The sequence below is a fragment of the Amblyomma mixtum genome, chromosome 10, assembly GCF_055824585.1.
Source record: "Amblyomma mixtum isolate Tamu chromosome 10, ASM5582458v1, whole genome shotgun sequence".
In the NCBI taxonomy this organism is placed as follows: Eukaryota; Metazoa; Arthropoda; class Arachnida; order Ixodida; family Ixodidae; genus Amblyomma; species Amblyomma mixtum.
The window spans coordinates 47,051,064-47,070,675 of NC_143021.1; the positions used below are offsets into that span (position 1 = coordinate 47,051,064).

Genomic DNA, 19,612 nt, shown 5'->3' on the forward strand with positions numbered 1-19,612 from the left:
CCCGGAGCCAACGCTGGGTTTTCTATTGACATCGAAGACTTGTTTTACAGCATCCCTCATGACGAACTATTTGTTGCAGTGCGTGAAGTGATTGAACAGAACGGCCTAGTTGCCTTCCAAAATGCTTGTGGCATCTCCATCGATGCGTTCTTAGAACTGTTAACTACTTATCTTTCATCTACCCTTGTAGATTTTAAGGGCAGTCTGTTCATACAGAAAAAAGGAATCTGTATTGGTGCCAGCGTAGCTCCTATCTTGTGCCAAATTTTTTTAGCAAAGTTTGACAAGACACTTTTAGGCTCTTTTCTTGACAAACGAGTGTGCAAAGTTTTTAGATATGTTGACGATTTCTTGATAATGTTAAATCTTTCACCGACTGACTCCTTGCATGAGGTTGTAGAAAATGTCTTAGAAGATTTTAAAGCTTGCTCAAGCTCCCTTTCTTTAACCTTTGAACTACCCGCTAACCAGTCGATTCGTTTTTTAGAACTTCAACTAACTTTTCGTGACGATGGCCATGTATGCTGGTGTTTTTTACCGAGGAGTAAGAAGGCTTTATTACCGTATTCGTCTGCACACTCAAAAGTCGTCAAGAGAGGGATTGCCATGAGCTGTTTTCGCAATGCTCTGCAGAAGAGTTGCCACCATAGCATGAAGTCAAGTTTCGACAACCAGGTTAAGCGTTTGCAAGAGGCCGGTTTCCCAAAACCGCTTTTGAATGCTGTGGCAGAGTCGTTGCTGCAAAGAATTAAGAGCCGTGACGAAAAGGTGGCTGACCCTACTAGGGCTGAAAGAAGAAAATTTGAGGTGATGCCTTATGTGCATGGGGCTTCCCACAATATCAAAAAAGTTGCTGCAAGACAAGGTGTCAATGTTGTCTTTTCTGCTCCTTGCAAACTTTCAAGCCTGTGTTCTCGTGTCGCGCGTGGCAGAACTAGACCACCTGTTTGTTCGACGCGGCATCAAAACTGCTATGTTCCTTGCGCGACACGGGTGGTTTATAAGATTCCGCTGACATGCGAAAAAGTTTACATCGGCCAAACTGGCCGGTGTGTAAATGAAAGGCTACGAGAGCACCATAACTCTCTGACTCCGGCTGACGGAGCAAACTTTCCTCGCCATTGCCGCGATTGCGGGTGCTACCCGTTGTTTTCGAATGTCACTTTTCTCGGTAGAGGCAAGGGTAAGGTTGAGCGGGAAATCCTCGAAGCATTTCACATTAGCAATCATGGAGATAACTGTGTTAGCACGGCTTCTATCACGTTGATGCAGAAAGAATTAGGTTACTTGTCCCGTTGACACCGCAGTTTGACTATCTTACGAGATCGCTGTTGTTGTTTTTTGTGCTGGTTTTGCGGTGCCGTTGAGCTGCGCATGCTCTGTTGGGTTTTCTTGGAGACTGGCTCTTTTTTCAATAAAGCACAGTTGATAGTCCAGTCGTTGTGTGTGCCTCGTCTCTCCTTTGTCCCCGTCTTTTTGGCTGGTTTTTCTTAAGTATAATGTACCAACTAACCCAGATTTCAACTCTTCTGCAACCTACAATCGCTGATAAGTCCCCTTGAAAGCTTTGATATTCCTTATTATAACCCTGAATTTCCAGAGCAATTGCAGTGTCGTCTGCGTACAGGAAAATTTCTGATTTCAGCGGTAGCAGGCCGAGATCGGAAACATATATGTTGAAAAGTATTGGCTAAAGAAGTTCAAAAGTGCTATTTAATACACCACAAACCTCATTCAAACCGAGCTGAGTTCCTCTCCCTCGAATATGGTCAAATTAATTGTCAGAAAAAGATCATTAGCCTCAAGAAAGACATGCATAAAAATCTAAACATGTTTTTCAATGATAAGAGCCACAGTTGAAAGGACCGACATACCACAACAGTCTCCTACGTTGCTTTTACACCGCTTTTACAGAATGGAGTAACCAGTGCTTTTTTCAATCGCTCAGGGACTACTTGGGTAACAATGATTGTATTTAGTATGCTAACAAAACACCTTTTAAAGATAAGTTTCTACAGAGCATTCCAACAGACACCCCATAAAGTCCTGGGGATTTGAGTCGTTTGAAGCTAAAGAAAAGATAGATCTTCTTCAGTACATTCATGCAAAGCAGCTGAATGGAGGAGCGAGAACCCATTGATTGAAACGCATGCAGAAACAAGAGCACTATCTCTTGATGTGGGAAAAAACTGAGAAATTCATTAGCTAAAGTGATTGATGGTGCATAGAAGTTCTTATGGATAACATCTATTCGCCTCTTGGAAGTACAACCTCTTGACTCGTATAGAAGTGACAAGTCCGACATGTGCTACGATGCGATTCCTGGAATCTCCGTTGAATGTACTTGCGTTCTTCCAATCGTTTTATTGCATTTGCGCGGTCACGAGCAGCCTTAAATTCAACTCGTACGAATTTGTTTTTTGGCAATCGGCGGCACCTATCCCAAGCCCTTTCTTCCATAGCAGCGAGAACGGCATTAGTAATCGATGGGCAGCCAGGCTTTCGCTGTTTGGGCGGAACAGTTTTCTTTCAGGGTTCAATAAAACTATTAAGGATTTCGATAAAGGAATCGTAGAGCTTTAACTTTGGTTCAGTACTCATTAACTGTTCTCAATCGTAGTTGCTTAGCAGTGAGTTGAGCTCGTGCCTTTTGATAATTACAGTGACAGAGCAATCTTATTCCTTCTTTAGAGACGAGTCATGCGTTGCAAAGCTGCAGCCAACACAAAAAAAATGATCGGACATCTATTGCTCAATGACAAAAAAAAATCAGGGGGCACTTTGGCTCTCTAAAGTGCTGCAAGGCGAAAGCGTTTCCTGGCCACTGTTTGTTTTTATTTCCTTTTCTATTTTTAATATGCTGTTTTTATTTATTTCTGCTCCTTTTCTTAATTTTATTGTTTTTATTCTTATTTTCACATCTTATTTTTATTTTTGTTTATTTTCTTATTTTTATTTTTTATTTTCCTTTTCTTGACTTTACTCCATTTGTTTTATTTATGAAGCCCATGCATTCACTAGATGAGCCTTTATTCATGCTGGAACCTTTTAAGCTGTGACGCCAAAAGGCGGACGAATCTGCCGACGCGTCTGTCGACACGGCTGCCGACGCGTCTGTCGACACTTCTGCCGACGCGTTTGTCCAAACTCCTGCCGACGCGTCTGTCGACACGGCTGCCGACGCGTCTGTCGACACTCCTGCCGACGCGTCTGCTACAGACAGCATGAGGCAATAAAGGCTTTCGCCTTAAAAAAACCATTGTTCCATTCGGAGCGTACATTGCCAGGATCAAGGCAGGACGAAACTAACGACGTCCGAAGAATTCTACGCGTGTAAGAGAACAAATAGCTGCCGATATACCGGATGTAACAAGTGAAGGCGGGCTAGTTGGTGGTTGACAATGGAGTGCATATTACAACCGCGCAAAACGACGAGGGACGAAGAGAGGAAAGCACAGGACAGGACGCGGAACTTCAACTAAGGTTTGCTACAGGAAAACCACATTTATACAAAAATCGTAATCACACCTGATGAACAGCCGATACCATCAAATAACACAGGCACGTGGGCGCGCGTGGCACAAGTTAGCATCTAGATAGTTTAACTCTTTCTTAGATAAAGATACTGAAGTGGAGCTGATGCAACGGTCATTTTCTTTTTTTATGCAGTAGGCTTCGAAAATTTCCCTGCTAAGCTGGGTCGTCAATATTTTCCAAGAAAATTGTGTCGCGGAACCTGGGCGTGCAGTTACTACAATGGCGACAATGTTTTGCCAGTTCCCCGCCCCCCACCAATGATTCAACAGCGGCGCGATGCTCCTGAAGTCTGACATTCAGGCAACGTCCTGTTTGCCCTATGTAGCAATTCCCACATGTGAGGGGTATTTTGTGCACCACCCCAGTTTTGCAGGGAACAAACCTGTCTACGTGCTTAGTGCGGCACTCATTCTTTTTGCCACTTCCCTGCACCATATTGCACATGCCCGAAAGCTTTTTGGGCGCCGTGAAATCCACCGGGACATCACATTTCATGGCCACTTTTTTGAGGCGATGGGAGATCTGGTGGAAGTATGGCATTGCCACGGGTCTCCGGCGTTGCGGTTCTTCACTAGGGCTGTGCTTCGGTGGGCAACGAGCTTCCGTGGCAAGGGCTTCTATCACCGAGGTGACCATCTCTCGAGGGAAACCAGCACTACTCAGACGTTGTAGCTGAAATCGCACGCTATTCTGCATTTCATGTGGGCAAGACTTATCAAGAGCAGCGCGCTGGCAGTTTTTTGCAATTCCCCTTTTAATAAGCTTTGAATGAGCTGACTGGTGGTTCAAAGTACCTTTTTTAGCGAGGCTGGTACCTCCAACACACCTGGGTTCCACTAGCACTCGTGACAATAGATATGTCCAAAAACTGCAAGCATCCTTGAGATGGCAACTCATAGGTGAAGTTCAACCCAAAGGCACACTCACTGAAGATTCTAAGGATTCCATTCACTACTGTAATGGCTCCTTCTGGAGATACCCCTTTCAAGAAAATGGCATAATCGTCAACATATCTAAAAATCTTAGTCGAGTGGGCTGTGTCGAGGCTTGCAGCGATTCGCTTGTCACAATATGATAAAAAGATGTCACTTAACAATGGGGCAATACATGAACCGATGCACACACCATGCTTCTGAATGAAATTCTTTCCCTCAAAATTAACTGTAGTCGCAGAAAGATAAAAACGGAGCATTTCTGCAAAGTCATCCACACTCATGCCACATGCATTCTGAAAGGCCACTGAGCCGTAGTCATCTGTGGTATCTTTAAGAGCCCTAAGCAGTTTGTCTTGCGGTATGGAATAAAGAATTTTCAAGGTTGCCTACGGGTCCTCGCAGCATCCCAAGTCGGCGGAGCGGAGAACTGTGATGCAGTGCATAGACAGTACTCTCGTGAGTGTAGCTTTATTACTGAATTTCTGTGGTCCCTTTTCCATTTCCGGGCTCCTCGATTGGGTTAACTGTCGGAAAAAGATTAATCCGCAACCAGGTAAAGTTATATACATTGGTGACTGTGCTGTACCTACATATGTTGATTCGGTGTTGTCCAAAGGTCCTAAGTTCTGCACAGAACCTGAGGATTCCCCGGTAGAACTTTTGTCGCTTGTCAAAAATATCGCTAGACGTGCCCCAGAGGAGGAAAAAGGCTGGTGCATTTCGGAAGGTGTAAGTTCCCTTATTACGAAGCGCTCGCAACAGAAACAAAAACTTCAAGTAAAAAAGACTGTTGAGCACCTTAAGCAGAATGATCTTGCCTTAATGATCTCTGATAAAGAGGTTAGTGTTGCTGTTCTGCCTGATTCAGTATATCGTCAAAAAGCGAGAAAAGCTGTTGCAAAAAACTTCTCCCTCTCGAAGTTTAGCGCCGCTAAGTTGAAGAAACTAGCGGTCGATTTGTGTGAAAGATGTAATCTGGAGAGGCTCTGTTCGACCGTGAAAGGTGCGTCCAGCGGAGCACTTAGCGTATTATTTTCTGCAAAGACCCACAAACAAGATGTTCCTTTTCGAGCCATTGTATCCGAACGTGATACGTGGCAGGGCGCAATCTCGAAGTTTCTTCAGAAACACCTACGCATGCTCAGCTTTGAGGACCCGTTCTTGATTAAGAATTCTGAAGATCTTCTCCTATTTCTTAGTGACCATGTAAGCACAGGTGAATCGTTGTTTCCTTTTTCAATTGACGTTGTTGACCTTTTTTATTCCATACCGCAAGACAAACTGCTTAGGGCTCTTAAGGATACCATAGATGACTACGGCTCAGTGGCCTTTCAGAATGCATGTGGCATGAGTGTGGATGACTTTGTAGAAATGCTCCGTTTTTATCTTTCTGCGACTATAGTTGATTTCGAGGGAAAGAATTTCATTCAGAAGCAAGGTGTGTGCATCGGTTCATGTATTGCCCCATTGTTAAGTGACATCTTTTTATCATATTGTGACAAGCGAATCGCTGCAAGCCTCGACACAGCCCACTCGACTAAGATTTTTAGATATGTTGACGATTATGCCATTTTCTTGAAAGGGGTATCTCCAGAAGGAGCCATTACAGTAGTGAATGGAATCCTTAGAATCTTCAGTGAGTGTGCCTTTGGGTTGAACTTCACCTATGAGTTGCCATCTCAAGGATGCTTGCAGTTTTTGGACATATGTATTGTCACGAGTGCTAGTGGAACCCAGGTGTGTTGGAGGTACCAGCCTCGCTAAAAAAGGTACTTTGAACCACCAGTCAGCTCATTCAAAGCTTATTAAAAGGGGAATTGCAAAAAACTGCCAGCGCGCTGCTCTTGATAAGTCTTGCCCACATGAAATGCAGAATAGAGTGCGATTTCAGCTACAACGTCCGAGTAGTGCTGGTTTTCCTCGAGAGGTGGTCACCTCGGTGATAGAAGCCCTTGCCAAGGAAGCTCGTTGCCCACCGAAGCCAAGCCCTAGTGAAGAACCGCTACGCCGGAGACCCGTGGCAATGCCATACTTCCACCAGATCTCCCATCGCCTCAAAAAAGTGGCCATGAAATGTGATGTCCCGGTGGTTTTCACGGCGCCCAAAAAGCTTTCGGACATGTGCATTATGGTGCAGGGAAGTGGCAAAAAGAATGAGCGCCGCACTAAGCACGTAGACAGGTTTATTCCCTGCAAAACTGGGGTGGTGTACAAAATACCCCTCACATGTGGGAATTGCTACATAGGGCAAACAGGACGTTGCCTGAATGTAAGACTTCAAGAGCATCGCGCCGCTTTTGAATCATTGGCGGGGGTCGGGGAACTGGCAAAACATTGTCGCTGTTGTAGTAACTGCACGCCCAGGTTCCGCGACACAATTGTCTTGAAAAAATTCACGACCCAGCTTAGCAGGGAAATTTTCGAAGCCTACTGCATAAAAAAAGAAAATGACCGTTGCATCAGCTCCACTTCTGTATCTTTATCAAGAAAGAATTTAACTATCTAGATGCTAACTTGTGCCACGCGCGCCCACGTGCCTGTGTTATTTGATGGTATCGGCTGTTCATCAGGTGTGATTACGATTCCTGTATAAATGTGGTTTTCCTGTAGTAAAACTTAGTAGAAGTTCCGCGTCTTGTCCTGTGCTTTCCTCTCTTGTTCCCTCGTCGTTTTGCGCGGTTGCAATATGCACTCCATTGATATACCGGATTCATCAAAGATGTTTAGATATTCGACAACCATTTGCTTCTTAGATAGGAAGGTGTATAAATGGAGGATATTTCATCACCCATAGTGCATTCACAAATTTTAACATTACAATGTTGCCTTCGGGCGGCTTCTTTTTTTAATTGCGCAAATGTTCCCTTTGGCATAACAGTCATATGTGTGCATATGTCAGCTATAAATGTCAACAAGGCCAGGAGCTTTGCAGATTCTTGTGTGTTGTGGTCCGCTGTGGAGGTGGCCCTGGTTGCCACCACAGCTGACCACCAGACACGAGAAGCTGGACAGCACTGGGTTTTGTGCCTCCATCTTCACATGCGCACCCTCCTCACAGCTTCTTCACTTTCATATTTTAATGTGGAAGCCTTTCTAACCGCGTTACAAACAAGCCGACGGCGTGTGTATGTTGATGTATTAGTGTGTGCGTGTGTACTGGCCTATGGTACAGAAAATCCCACCGGTGGCACGAAAGAGAGGGTGGCGTCATGGAGAGCCTGTAGGACGCACACAGCGAGCCAAGCAGTGCGGTTTCAATCATCTATATTTTTTTCGTCTTATACACCGCCCACTGGCCGGCCGGCCTCAATGTGGTGCCAGCAATCCTACCTACAATCGCACAAAAATTCTTCGAAACCATTCGTCTTCAGAGTTCCGGGTAGTGCCGTACGATTTGTCGTTGCACATGGCCTACATGTGCTAGCCAACATGGAGGCCAGCTTGCGAGTTGCCTGCCCTCCAACTAGCCCACCAAAACGTGTTAACGCAGCTTGCGAGAAAGATTCGAACCGATGACTTATGCACCTTCAATACTACGCTTTCTCAGGCCTTAGTTCCCCACTTAAGGCGTGGTTGAGGAGAAGGTTGCTGCGAGGTTTGCTTTCCTCAAAAATCAGTTTTCGTATTAAAATTATATCGGAACCGTTCATTGTACACGACTGAGAGGGGTGTAATACGATTCCTCGTTTCACATAGTATACTTTTCTTAGGTTGGAGGCTAGCTCGCGAAAGGCATTCGAACCGAATGTTCGAGTGTTTCACTCGGACGTTGTGGATTCAGCGTATGTGGAATTAGCGTTCGGAGCCTTGTCTTCGTTTCATTTCTCAGTGCACAGCCTGCGTTGAGGTGGAACGCTCACGATGACAGATTAAATATTTCGCCTTCGCAGCACCCAAGCAGCCTTAAGTGCCCGCTGGATGTTTTTTTTAACTTTCCCAAGCTCGAAAATGTAGACATATGCTTGCAGTTTGTGGGGCTGTTACCCCGTGCTGCAAAATGGCAATTTTTGAAAATTACCCCGGCAATTTTTCGCCGTTAGAACACACCATGGTTTGTTTTCCTAGGCTCGTCAAAAAGTCGTGCGAGCAGGGAACCATTTTGTAAGCACAATTCTTCAGCTTCTGGAACCAATAGGCCATCATTATTGACACGTCACCGAACTCTTTAGTTGTCTCCCAATTGCAAATGAAAAATGTAATTTGTGTTACGCGGTGTTCGGTACTAATCGCGAACAGATATAGCTCGCTGGTGAAGTTCAGAAAAGATAGGCGCGCCAAATTATGCCGTAAATCTTTGGTACTCTTGCTGGGCATAAGTACTCCTTCAACGTCCTGGAAAAGTTGCAGAGCATTCAGACATTCGTAGAAAGCGTGAACGAGGAAGAAGAACATGAAAACTGTTCAGCTAATCCGTACATATACTCTACCGAACTGGCCACAACGGTGAAATTGTGTCAGGGTAGACAGGTGAGAATGTTTTTCATGAATAACTTGCGCATTTGTACCTTCGGCCTTGTGAGATCGTACCTGGACGCGCAATTGGAAATTTTCTTTTCTGCTGATTGAACTTTTGAAGTGAGGGCTGCCTACCTTGACATCACTGTTGGCCGCGTGGAAGGCCTCGTTGAAGTCCACCGCCGCCGTTGAAGAGTGCAGGTCAATAGCGGCTGTTAGGACGGTGACGCGCGCTGAGGGCGAAATCATTTCGCAGTCTCGAGCCACGCTAAGAGCAGTCAGCAGATGGTCGCCTGCATTAAAGCGCAGCCTATCAAAGAGAAGCACTGTATACCTACCCGAAAAGAGCGGTACTAGACTGTGTTAGGGCGAAGGAGAAAATGCCAGTTCACACCAAGGAAAGGCACTGAAGGGTTGCGAAACGATCTATATTACGAACTGTAGCAAAATGGCAATTTGGGCGAGTTGGTTAAGCATCTTGTAATAAAACAGCGCAAGAACACAGGACGAGAACGGAGAGAAGACACACACGGCGCTGATACTTGCAACTGCGTTTATTGGAAAAACACGCTGCTTTTCAAGGCAGGGCGTCAAGAAAGCGCGCGCATCCGCTTTGCCCAAAAATACACTTATCGGGTAATAAAATGTCTCGTAAAATCACGTGTGATTATCGGTGCTAACCACTGTTTAGCAACTTCATTTCCTTAGAGGACAATGCTACTGAAGGCTGGCTTACACATCTGTTTCCTTTTCTCAAGACATGAAATGCCTCTGCTACTTCTCTCGTGCTACGATCGTTATGTATGAACAAGACTTCGGTGTGAACGAAAAACGGGGTGCACTTACACTCGAGACAACGCTTGGCCAAGTTTGTTGAACACTTTCCCAAACAATTTTGGTGCTCCAAAAGCCGTACATTGATGCCACGGCCTGTCTGGCCAATGCAAGTACGGCCACAGGACAGAGGAATCTGGTCGACCACAGCAACCTTACACGAGACGAACTTGTTTGCATGGTTAATTTTACACCGTTTTCTTTCCCATCAGCGCCGTGCGTGTCTTCTCTCCGTTCTCGTCCTGTGTCCTTGCGCTGTTTTATTACAAGATGCTATATTACGATTCACAACTATTCTGTTTTTCGTATGGCATAGATAAAGCCAGGTGAAGCTTGCGCGACCAGCTTAAAATACATAGAATTGCTACAGACTCCGCTTATAAAACACAGCGCACTGTATGGAATCCATATGAAGGACGCTGAAAACGCATGCCGACTATTGTTGCAGGCTCCGTATATAACGCCGTACACATCACGTAAAAATCATTCAGTATCTCTATGAAAAACACGTTGGAACCATACGGATCAGATAAGGAAATCGTATACATTTCCATATATTTTCAATTATTATATGGATTATGCATTTCAAAAATGTCTCACTAGTCGCTAATAAACAGCACTTTAGAACACAAAAAGAGTGTTACGGAAAGATGGTCTCGCGTACTGCCGTTCATGCTACCATGCTGCATATATTTCGAGCGTCAGTTAATACGAGAAACAATTCTGATACCTTGAACGCAAAGATTTTAGTTTTTAATGCACATGTCATACCAAGCAGTTAAACACAAATGAGCGTCAATATCAACACCTCAAGAAAGTGGATTACAATCCACTGAAATTCAATACCCTATCATTAGCAGAGGATTACACAGCAAGAGCTTTAGTTCCCGTTAGATCTACTTGGAGAAATGCAAACTTAGAAGAAAGAACTGCTGCCGGTATGCATTCCCAGTGGTTGACCCACCTATTCAGTTGACCATGTCTTCCATTCTCCGTTTACTGCTCCTGAATCTTCCGCGACATTCTCCAACCTATTTGCCTTAGTTAGGTATGAACAACGCACGACAGTAAAGGCATAGGTGCTCGTTCTTGTTACAAGGTGGAGCCTGGACCCTGAATTCAGCAGCATAGATGCGAAACATCACACGCGAAAATTTGGCACGCAACCGTAACATGGATCTAAACACAAAAACTGTGGCCTTGCAAGGATCGTTTAGACAACACGGACGAAGTGAGAGCAGAATATTGTTACGTAGCCGTTGGGGCTCGTAACCGAAAGGCTTTAATGGGGGGTGACGTGGACGGCACCGGAGAACAAACCAAGAGCACCCAGAGAAGGCCGGAACCGATCTTCTTCTTCTTTCACACGGCGGTGCACGCGCCTTGCGAAGAGCAGCCGCCTAGTGGCTGCTTGTGGAAACGTGGCATTACCCCCCTCCCTAAAAAAAAACATCGACCCGATGCATGCGCAAGAAAAGAAGGTAAGAAAAGCAGTTCACAAGAACATGGCAGGAAATAAGCAGTTCGTAAGCTAGCGGTGCTCGCGCGAAAAGTACGGCTTCATTCGCACGACATGGACGACTTCGGGCTTCTGCTGGCGGCGATGAGAAGTAGAAGAGCCGGCTGGAAGAAGTTCGTATGTGACGTCACTGAGCTGACGGACCACTCTGTAGGGACCGAAGTACTGCTTTAGCAGTTTTTCGGAAAGCCCTCGGCGTCGAATCGGAGTCCACACCCACACCATGTCGTCCGGTTCGAAGGTCACTACTCGGTGGCGGTGATTGTAACGCCGAGCGTCTCGGCCTTGCCGGGTCCGGATGCGCAGTCGCGCAAGCTGCCGTGCTTCTTCGGCGCGCTGAGTGAATTCCTCGGTACCAGCTTCGGGGTCATGACCGTTAAGGAGCAACATGGCCTCTAGCATGGTGGACACCTCGCGGCCATACAACAGAGAGAAGGGCGTCATGCGCGTGGTCTCTTGTTGTGCCGTATTGTACGCGAATGTGACGTACGGTAGGATGTCATCCCAAGACCGATGTTCAACGTCCACGTACATAGACAGCATGTCGGCGAGAGTTTTGTTGAGACGTTCGGTCAGGCCATTCGTCTGTGGATGGTAGGCGGTGGATTTACGGTGGGCAGTGCCACTCAGCTGCATGACGGATTCCAGCAGCTTGGCCGTGAAAGCTGTGCCTCGGTCCGTTATGACAACTGACGGGGCGCCGTGCCTGAGGACGATGCGCTCGACGAAAAATTTCGCTGCTTCGGCTGCCGTGCCTCGTTCGAGGGCCTTTGTTTCAGCATAGCGCGTGAGGTAATCGGTAGCGACTATTATCCACCGGTTGCCCGAGGAGGAAGTTGGAAAAGGGCCCAACAAGTCCATGCCAACCTGCTCGAATGGAAGTCTGGGCACTTGGACAGGCTGCAGTAAACCAGCTGGCCTTACAGACGGTATTTTCCGTCGCTGGCATTCGTGGCACGTTCGTACATAGTGGCGCACTGCCGCCGCAAGTTTGGGCCAGTAAAAACTCTTTTGAATGCGAGCCAAAGTTCGAGCATAGCCGAGATGACCGGCGGTGGGCTCATCATGACATGCCTGCAAGACTTCGTCGCGGAGAGTGTCTGGCACGACGAGGAGATAATCCCTTCCCGTGGGAGAGAAGTTGATCTTGTAGAGCACGTCGTTTAGGAGACAAAACGAGGAGTGCGTTCTGGCGAAGGGACGGGGTACTTCCGTAGTACGCGCTTTCAGGAAGTCGATGAGTGGAGCGAGTCCCGGGTCCTCACGCTGGCGCTGCGAAACAGTGACTGCGTCGACAGTTGCGATAAGAGGGAAGTCCGGCTCTTCGTCTTCGTTCGCCGACTGGATAGGCGAACGGGACAAGCAGTCGGCGTCGTTGTGCTGGCGTCCGGACTTATACACGATGGTCATGTCGAACTCTTGTAGACGTAAACTCCAACGTGCAAGGCGTCCGGAGGGATCGCGCAAGTTCGTCAACCAGCAAAGAGAATGATGGTCGCTCACAACCTGGAAGCGGCGGCCATAAAGATACGGGCGAAATTTCATCACTGCCCAGACAACAGCGAGGCACTCTTTCTCGGTGGTGGAATAATTGGTTTCAGCACGAGACAAAGTCCGGCTAGCGTACGCGATGACTCGCTCAGCGCCATCCTGCCACTGTACGAGCACAGCGCCGAGGCCTACGTTGCTTGCATCCGTGTGAACCAGGGTCTCGGCATGGGCATCGAAGTGGGCAAGCACAGGCGTTGTTTGCAAGCGGTGGCGTAAGTCATCGAATGCCTTTTGCTGTTCGTCTGTCCAGGCGAAGGTGACATCATCTCGGGTGAGACGCGTCAACGGGGCAGCAATTCGTGAAAAGTTTGCAATGAATCGGCGGTAATAGGCGCAGAGTCCCAAAAACCGCCGGACTGTCTTCTTGTCGGAGGGAGTAGGGAAGTTGGCGACGGCTGCAGTTTTGGCGGGATCGGGCTGAACACCTCGACGGCTGACGACGTGGCCCAGGAACAGGAGCTCTTCGTAACCGAAGTGGCACTTTTCAGGTTTTAACGTGAGGCCGGCAGATCTTATAGCCCGGAGCACGGTGGAAAGGCGTTGGAGGTGTTCCTCGAACGTTGGGGAAAACACAATAACGTCGTCCAGATATACTAAACAAGTTTGCCATTTAAGGCCGGATAAGACTGCGTCCATCATTCGCTGGAATGTCGCCGGAGCGGAGCACAATCCAAACGGTAGGACCTTGAACTCGTAAAGTCCATCCGGCGTGACAAACGCAGTCTTCTCACGGTCCCGTTCGTCTACTTCGATCTGCCAATAACCGCTTTTGAGATCGAGCGAGGAGAAGTAGCGCGCATGGCGCAGCCGGTCCAAGGAGTCATCAATGCGTGGTAGCGGGTAGACGTCTTTTTTTGTGACCTGGTTGAGTTTGCGGTAGTCAACACAGAATCTCAGACTGCCGTCTTTCTTCTTAACCAAGACGACAGGTGAAGCCCAGGGACTCCTCGATGGCTGTATGACACCGTCATTCAGCATTTCGTCTACCTGCTGAGCGATGACTTCGCGTTCCCGCGGTGACACTCGGTATGGGTTCTGTCGGACTGGTCGGATACGTTCGTCGGTTATTATGCGGTGTTTGGTGAGGGGCGTCTGCTTGACCGCGGAGGCAGACGAGAAACAGTCTTGAAACTGACAGAGCAGCCCGACAAGTCGATCCTTCTCGGTAGGTGATAGAGCGGGGTTCACATCGAGGGCGAATTGGGCCGTTCGGCTGGCAGATGTCCCGGTCTGGAGTGCGATGCAATCAGAAGTTTCGGCGATATCTTCCAAGTAGGCGACCGTGGTCCCTTTAGCGATGCGTTGTCGCTCATTGCCGAAGTTGGTAAGGAGTACATCCGCGAGGCCGTTGGTCGGATGGACGATACCGCGGGCAACACAGACGCCGTGATGGAGCAGCAGCTCAGTGTTCTGTTCGGCCACCCCTGCAGCACTGGACTTGTCATCGCACCTGACGGTAACGAGAGTACATGAGCGGGGCGGCACGGTTACATCCGCGTCAAGGATGCGCAAAGGTGCGTGGCGTCGTTCGGCGTCTGCGGAAGTCGGTGCAGGCGGTGAAAACGTGACCAAACGGCGAGGAACGTTAATGACGGCACCATGCTGTCGTAAAAAGTCAAGGCCGAGGATGAGGTCCTTGCAACAGTTGGGCAGAATAACGAAAACCGCAACAAACACGGAGTCGGCAATGGTGACTCGTGCAGTGCAACGCCCTAAAGGTGTCATAAGGTGGCCACCAGCAGTACGAATTTGGGGTCCAGGCCATTCAGTCCTAACTTTTGCGAGCCGATCCGCGAAATTCTTGCTGATTATTGAGAAGTCTGCTCCTGTATCTACTAAAGCAGTCACTGGGTGCCCGTCAACAAGCACGGGAAGGTCGGCGCTAGCTGTGTCATCGGTATGAGGGAAACTCGGAGTCACGGAATCACGCTGCGGCGGCATCGCTGTCACGGAATCACGCTGCGTCGTCACGCGGGGGTCTTCGGGACGTCGGTTTCGTTTTTCAGCAACCTGCCCCCCTGAGGTCGCCGCCTTCAGTTTCCCCGGCGTGGGCTTGGCGACCGCCCCCTCATCGTATCGCTGAAAGTACGACGGCTAGGTGACGAGTAGCGGACGGGAGAAGGTGACCGTTGGCGGCCGTTCGGTGAAGTCTGCTGGGCAGCAAGGTATTCCTCGATTTCCCGAGGTCGCTCACCGAACCGTGGGCGCGGGGCGTGACGTGAAAATCCCTGAAGCCCGAGTTCCCGGTAGGGGCAGCGCCGATACAGGTGGCCGGCTTCCCCGCAGTGGAAGCAGAGCGGCCGCTGACGAGGAGTGCGCCAGATGTCGGCCTTCCGGACCGGTGGTTGCATGTCGAGTCCCTGCTGCGGTGGCCGCTGGTAGGAGGGTGGCGGCAGAACGGACGGCGGCTGCGAGTCGAACGGGATAGGCTGCGCGGGAGGCACCGCGGGCTGACGGACAGCTGCTGCATAACTCAGAGGGCGTGGCTCGGGCAGCAACTGAGGCGGTGCAAACGCTTGCCGGATCTCCTCGCGCACGACTTCAGTGAGGGCAGCGGCTGTGGGATCAGGCGAGATGATGTGGAGTTTCCGGAGCTCCTCGCGAACTACGTCTCGGATCAACTCTCGCAAAGAGGAATGTTCACTGGCGCTGCACGAAGCGGCGACTGAGCTGAAGGGCTGAACGCACGCAGACTCATTTCGTCGGGAGCGTTGCTGCAGGGCTCGCTCGATGAGGGTTGCTTCACTGATGAAGTCGGCAACGGTCTGGGGGGGATTCCGCACCAAACCAGCGAAAAGATGTTCTTTTACCCCCTGCATCAGGTGGCGCAACTTCGCGGCCTCCGTCATGTCGGGATCAGCCCGCCGACAAAGACGGGTCACGTCCTCGGCAAACATGGCGACGCTCTCGTTGGGCTTTTGGATACGGGCTTCCAGGAGGCGGCGCGCTCGGTCGCGGCGGTCGGGGCTGGAAAACGTATCGCGCAGCTGCTGGCGGAAGGCATCCCAGCTTTGAAGACCGGTCTCCCGGTTCTCGTACCAGGTTTTGGCGCCGTCCTCCAGCGCGAAGTATACGTTGCGCAGCTTCATGGCAGAACTCCACTGATTAAAGTTGGCCACACGTTCAAACTGTTCAAGCCAGTCGTCGACGTCTTCAGCAGGAGCGCCATGGAAACTCGTCGGTACACGGGGCTGCTGGAGGGTCAGATGAGGGGAACTCGCCTGCGCCATGGGATGAAGCTGGACGGGGCGGCGGTCGGGAAGGAGACCGAACTCTGGGGAGAGGCCGTGAACGCGGCGGCTGCTGCGATGAACGGGCGTAGACACCAGCGGGAGTCGGTCGGGACTCGCTGAACCGCTGCGAGAAGAGGTCCGGGACATGGGATCGTGAATGCACCTCCACCAGTGTTACGTAGCCGTTGGGGCTCGTAACCGAAAGGCTTTAATGGGGGGTGACGTGGACGGCACTGGAGAACAAACCAAGAGCACCCAGAGAAGGCCGGAACCGATCTTCTTCTTCTTTCACACGGCGGTGCACGCGCCTTGCGAAGAGCAGCCGCCTAGTGGCTGCTTTTGGAAACGTGGCAATATATTTCCTCAGTTCGCTTAGACGACACGCCGTGGTTGCTCAATAGCGATATTGTATTTCTGCTGAGCTCAAGGATACGGGTGCCGCATTTCGATGGAGGCGACACGCAAAGAGTGCCGTGAGCTGTGCATTCCCAGTGCCCGCTAAAGAACCGCAGGCGGTCGGAATATGCCGTGGAGAAGATATAGCGCGCTCAGGACAACAGACAACGAAGACTGAAAAACACAACTGCTTTCTCGCAACTGGGCTTTTATTCAAAAACGCTGAAAAAAAGAGCGAAAGAAGAGCATACAAACAGAAACAAAGGCCATCACGCAGGCTCATCAGGACGAGAGTCCCGCAGGCGCGTCAAGACAAGAAAACTCCTTTTCATGCAGGACTTCCAATCGGCCAGCAACATCATGTGTGTTCATTCTTACTGGTATGATAGGCCTCTGAGACCGCTATAGTAAGTTGATTTGGGTGCCGAAATGATGTCCCGAGTGCACTATAATTTTTCCAAGATGCTATACCAATTAGCTATACCAGTTATCATCAACCTGACGACCTTCACTGCAGGATAAAGGTTACCCTACTGAAAAATCCGGTATGAATTTTAAACCGGAACCGCATACCAGGTTATTGTACAGGATTTGCGATACCGGATTACCGGAATATCCTGTATAAAACAGGACAGTCCTGTATAATACAGGACACTCCTGTTTTGTACAGGATACTCAGGTAATCCGGTATCGCAAATCCTGTACAATAACCTGGTATGCGGTTCCGGTTTAAAATTCATACCGGCATACAGGACAGTCCTTTATTCTACAGGCTAGGCCCGTATTATACAGGAGGGCTCTGTATCACAGGACAAAGGCAGGAATAAAATGCTTCAAATATATCCCACTTGGACTAAACCTGCCCAAAAACTGGGGCCATAAGTGTACATGCCAAATGCTGCAATATACAGAGCCTCAGAAACTGGTAATCTGCGATTATCAGCGACTCGTATTGCAGTCGATGTGCAATTGTGTTATTTGCTCCCAGCTTTTACCAAGTATTGGTAGCTTGGTGAGTATTATAATGCATCAAAAACTCCAAAAGATGTTTATTTTTTTCGCATGTCTTGAACCAGCTCACTGAGGTAATAATTTAACTCTTTGCGACGATCAACCGGCCCTGGGGTCTCTACAGGGTGCTGGCCAATGAAGTAGTCAAAAGCACCTGCTGAAAAGTAAATATGATTGGTAGTACATAATGCCCCCAGCTTATCATTTAATTGGGCACTGACACACAACATAATGCATTGAGCACTGTGACATGCAACTTACGGCCATTATTACTTTATTCATTGCGCAAATTATCGCTTTGTCCACACGACTCTGTGCCCACAGTGACGGGAATTAAAGGCGCAGGCTCCTTTCCCAAGCAATGTAGCCCTAGTAAGCCGAGCACCAGGCCGGGCCATAGCTTGTACCCATTTTGAGAAAACCGGTGGGTGCCCGGCCGGTGGCGTGGCCTTGTGGTAGAGCATCCGCCTCGCATTCGGGAGGTGCTGGGTTCGATCCCCAGTGCCGTCGGGTACCCACCGGTTTTTTTAATGGGTACAAGATTCCCCCTGGCCTGGTGCTCGGCTCTTCTAGGGTGAAATGCTTGGGAAAAGGGTCTTAGACCAAACAGTTGCCTTGGCGGATGAGTGATAAGTTCCCCTGCCAAGCAACCATAAGTCCGCCTCGTGCGGCATAAGCCCAATTTGTGGCCCTTTTTTTCTTTCTCGCAAGTCAGACAGCCGGAAAAACCGGCATGTCTAGTCAGCTGTGATACTCTGAAGTTTTCTCTTCGAAACGAAGGATCGCTTACAGTGTTTGTCTTGAGACACGCTGGTTAGAGCGTACGAGTTTTGAGTCGGAACTCCTCACTTTGCAGTGAAACACGAACCACCTTTGCAGGCTGAGTGCTCGAAACTATGTTGCCCCCGAAGGGGCGCAGCGGGGTTTACGGAGCTTCCTCCAAGCGCACACCCCTGAAGAAGCCGGGCTCCGGGCCGGGGGTGGCTTGTACCCATTTTTATTGGTGGGTGTCCGGCGGTGGGTTTCGAACCAACCACCTCCCGCAGCCGAAGCGGACGCCCAGACCACTAGGTCACGACTGCCACCCACCCCAAAGCATTGCGCTTTGGGGTGGGTGAAGCGGGTGAATGTTCATTCGTTCTCCTCCGAGCGAAGCCTTGCGTTGGCGTTGGTCACTCTGATGGAGAGCTGCTGTGCCCGTTCGACGAGGGTCTTGCGCTTCTTGGAGGACACGCCGTGCGCAATCTCCGCACAGTACCGCCGGTTCATCATCATCAACATCTCCAGTTCCCTGATGTTGTGGACGAGCACCTTGCGGAAGCCGTTGGGCAGGATGTGCTTGGTCTTGCGGTTGCTCCCGTAACCAATGTTGGGCATCAGGTACTGGCCCTTGAAGCGACGCCTCACGCGGTTGTCCATACCCTTGTCAATACACCGAAGCGTGGCCTTGTGGTAGAGCATCCGCCTCGCATTCGGGAGGTGCTGGGTTCGATCCCCAGTGCCGCCGGGTACCCACCGGTTTCTTTAGTGGGTACAAGATTTCCCCTGGCCTGGTGCTCGGCTCTTCTAGGGTGAAATGCTTGGGAAAAGGGTCTTAGACCAAACAGTTGCCTTGGCGGATGAGTGATAAGTTCCCCCGCCAAGCAACCATACTGCCTCGTGCGGCATAAGCCCAATTTGTGGCCCTTTTTTTTTGTAAATGCACCAGGCACCGCGTGCACCCGGATCACCGGGAACACATGTCGCCTTCCCCTACGATCTAACCGGGGCTGCTCCCTGATGAACCGACACACGCAGTTAGCACCGGGATGGAGCAGAGTTAGCGAGCTTCACCAAGCGTTGACTCCCACAGGCGGGACGCTTGTACCCATTTCCACAGGGCCGGTGGGTACCCGGGGCGGGAATCGCTTCAATTACCTAAATATACTGAGCATTCATAAGCCAAAACACTACGCACACTAAATATAGTCGAAACGTTGAATAAAGATGCAAGAATATATCTCGTTAGTGTATGTATGCTCTCTGCAAAATTCGATGATATTCATAGGCATATTTATTTAACCATGACATGAACGCCCGCCCTGAACTTGAAAATTTGTATCTTTCAACCACACAAGAACACTGCCTGGTACATAAGAGAA

The 19,612-nt window shown here is 49.4% G+C and overlaps 2 protein-coding genes across 20 annotated transcripts in view; both read right to left on the reverse strand.

Annotated features, from left to right (window-relative positions):
- The window catches only part of LOC149325704 (polyamine-transporting ATPase 13A3-like), a 783,814-nt gene that overhangs the window by 294,824 nt on the left and 469,378 nt on the right, over window positions 1-19,612 (reverse strand). For all 19 annotated transcript variants that reach the window (XR_016286322.1, XR_016286321.1, XR_016286323.1 and 16 more), the window contains one exon: window positions 9,063-9,220. Coding sequence is in view for 16 of the 19 variants with exons in the window: in XM_089563621.1 (XP_089419747.1) it covers window positions 9,063-9,220 (158 nt within the window). In the remaining 3 variants the exon portion in view is untranslated. The remainder of the gene's footprint in view (window positions 1-9,062; window positions 9,221-19,612) is intronic.
- LOC149325710 (large ribosomal subunit protein eL32) lies at window positions 18,576-18,915 on the reverse strand. Its single transcript, XM_089563641.1, has one exon. It carries the CDS (start codon window positions 18,888-18,890, stop codon window positions 18,603-18,605), a length of 288 nt encoding a protein of 95 aa, XP_089419767.1. The 5' UTR covers window positions 18,891-18,915; the 3' UTR covers window positions 18,576-18,602.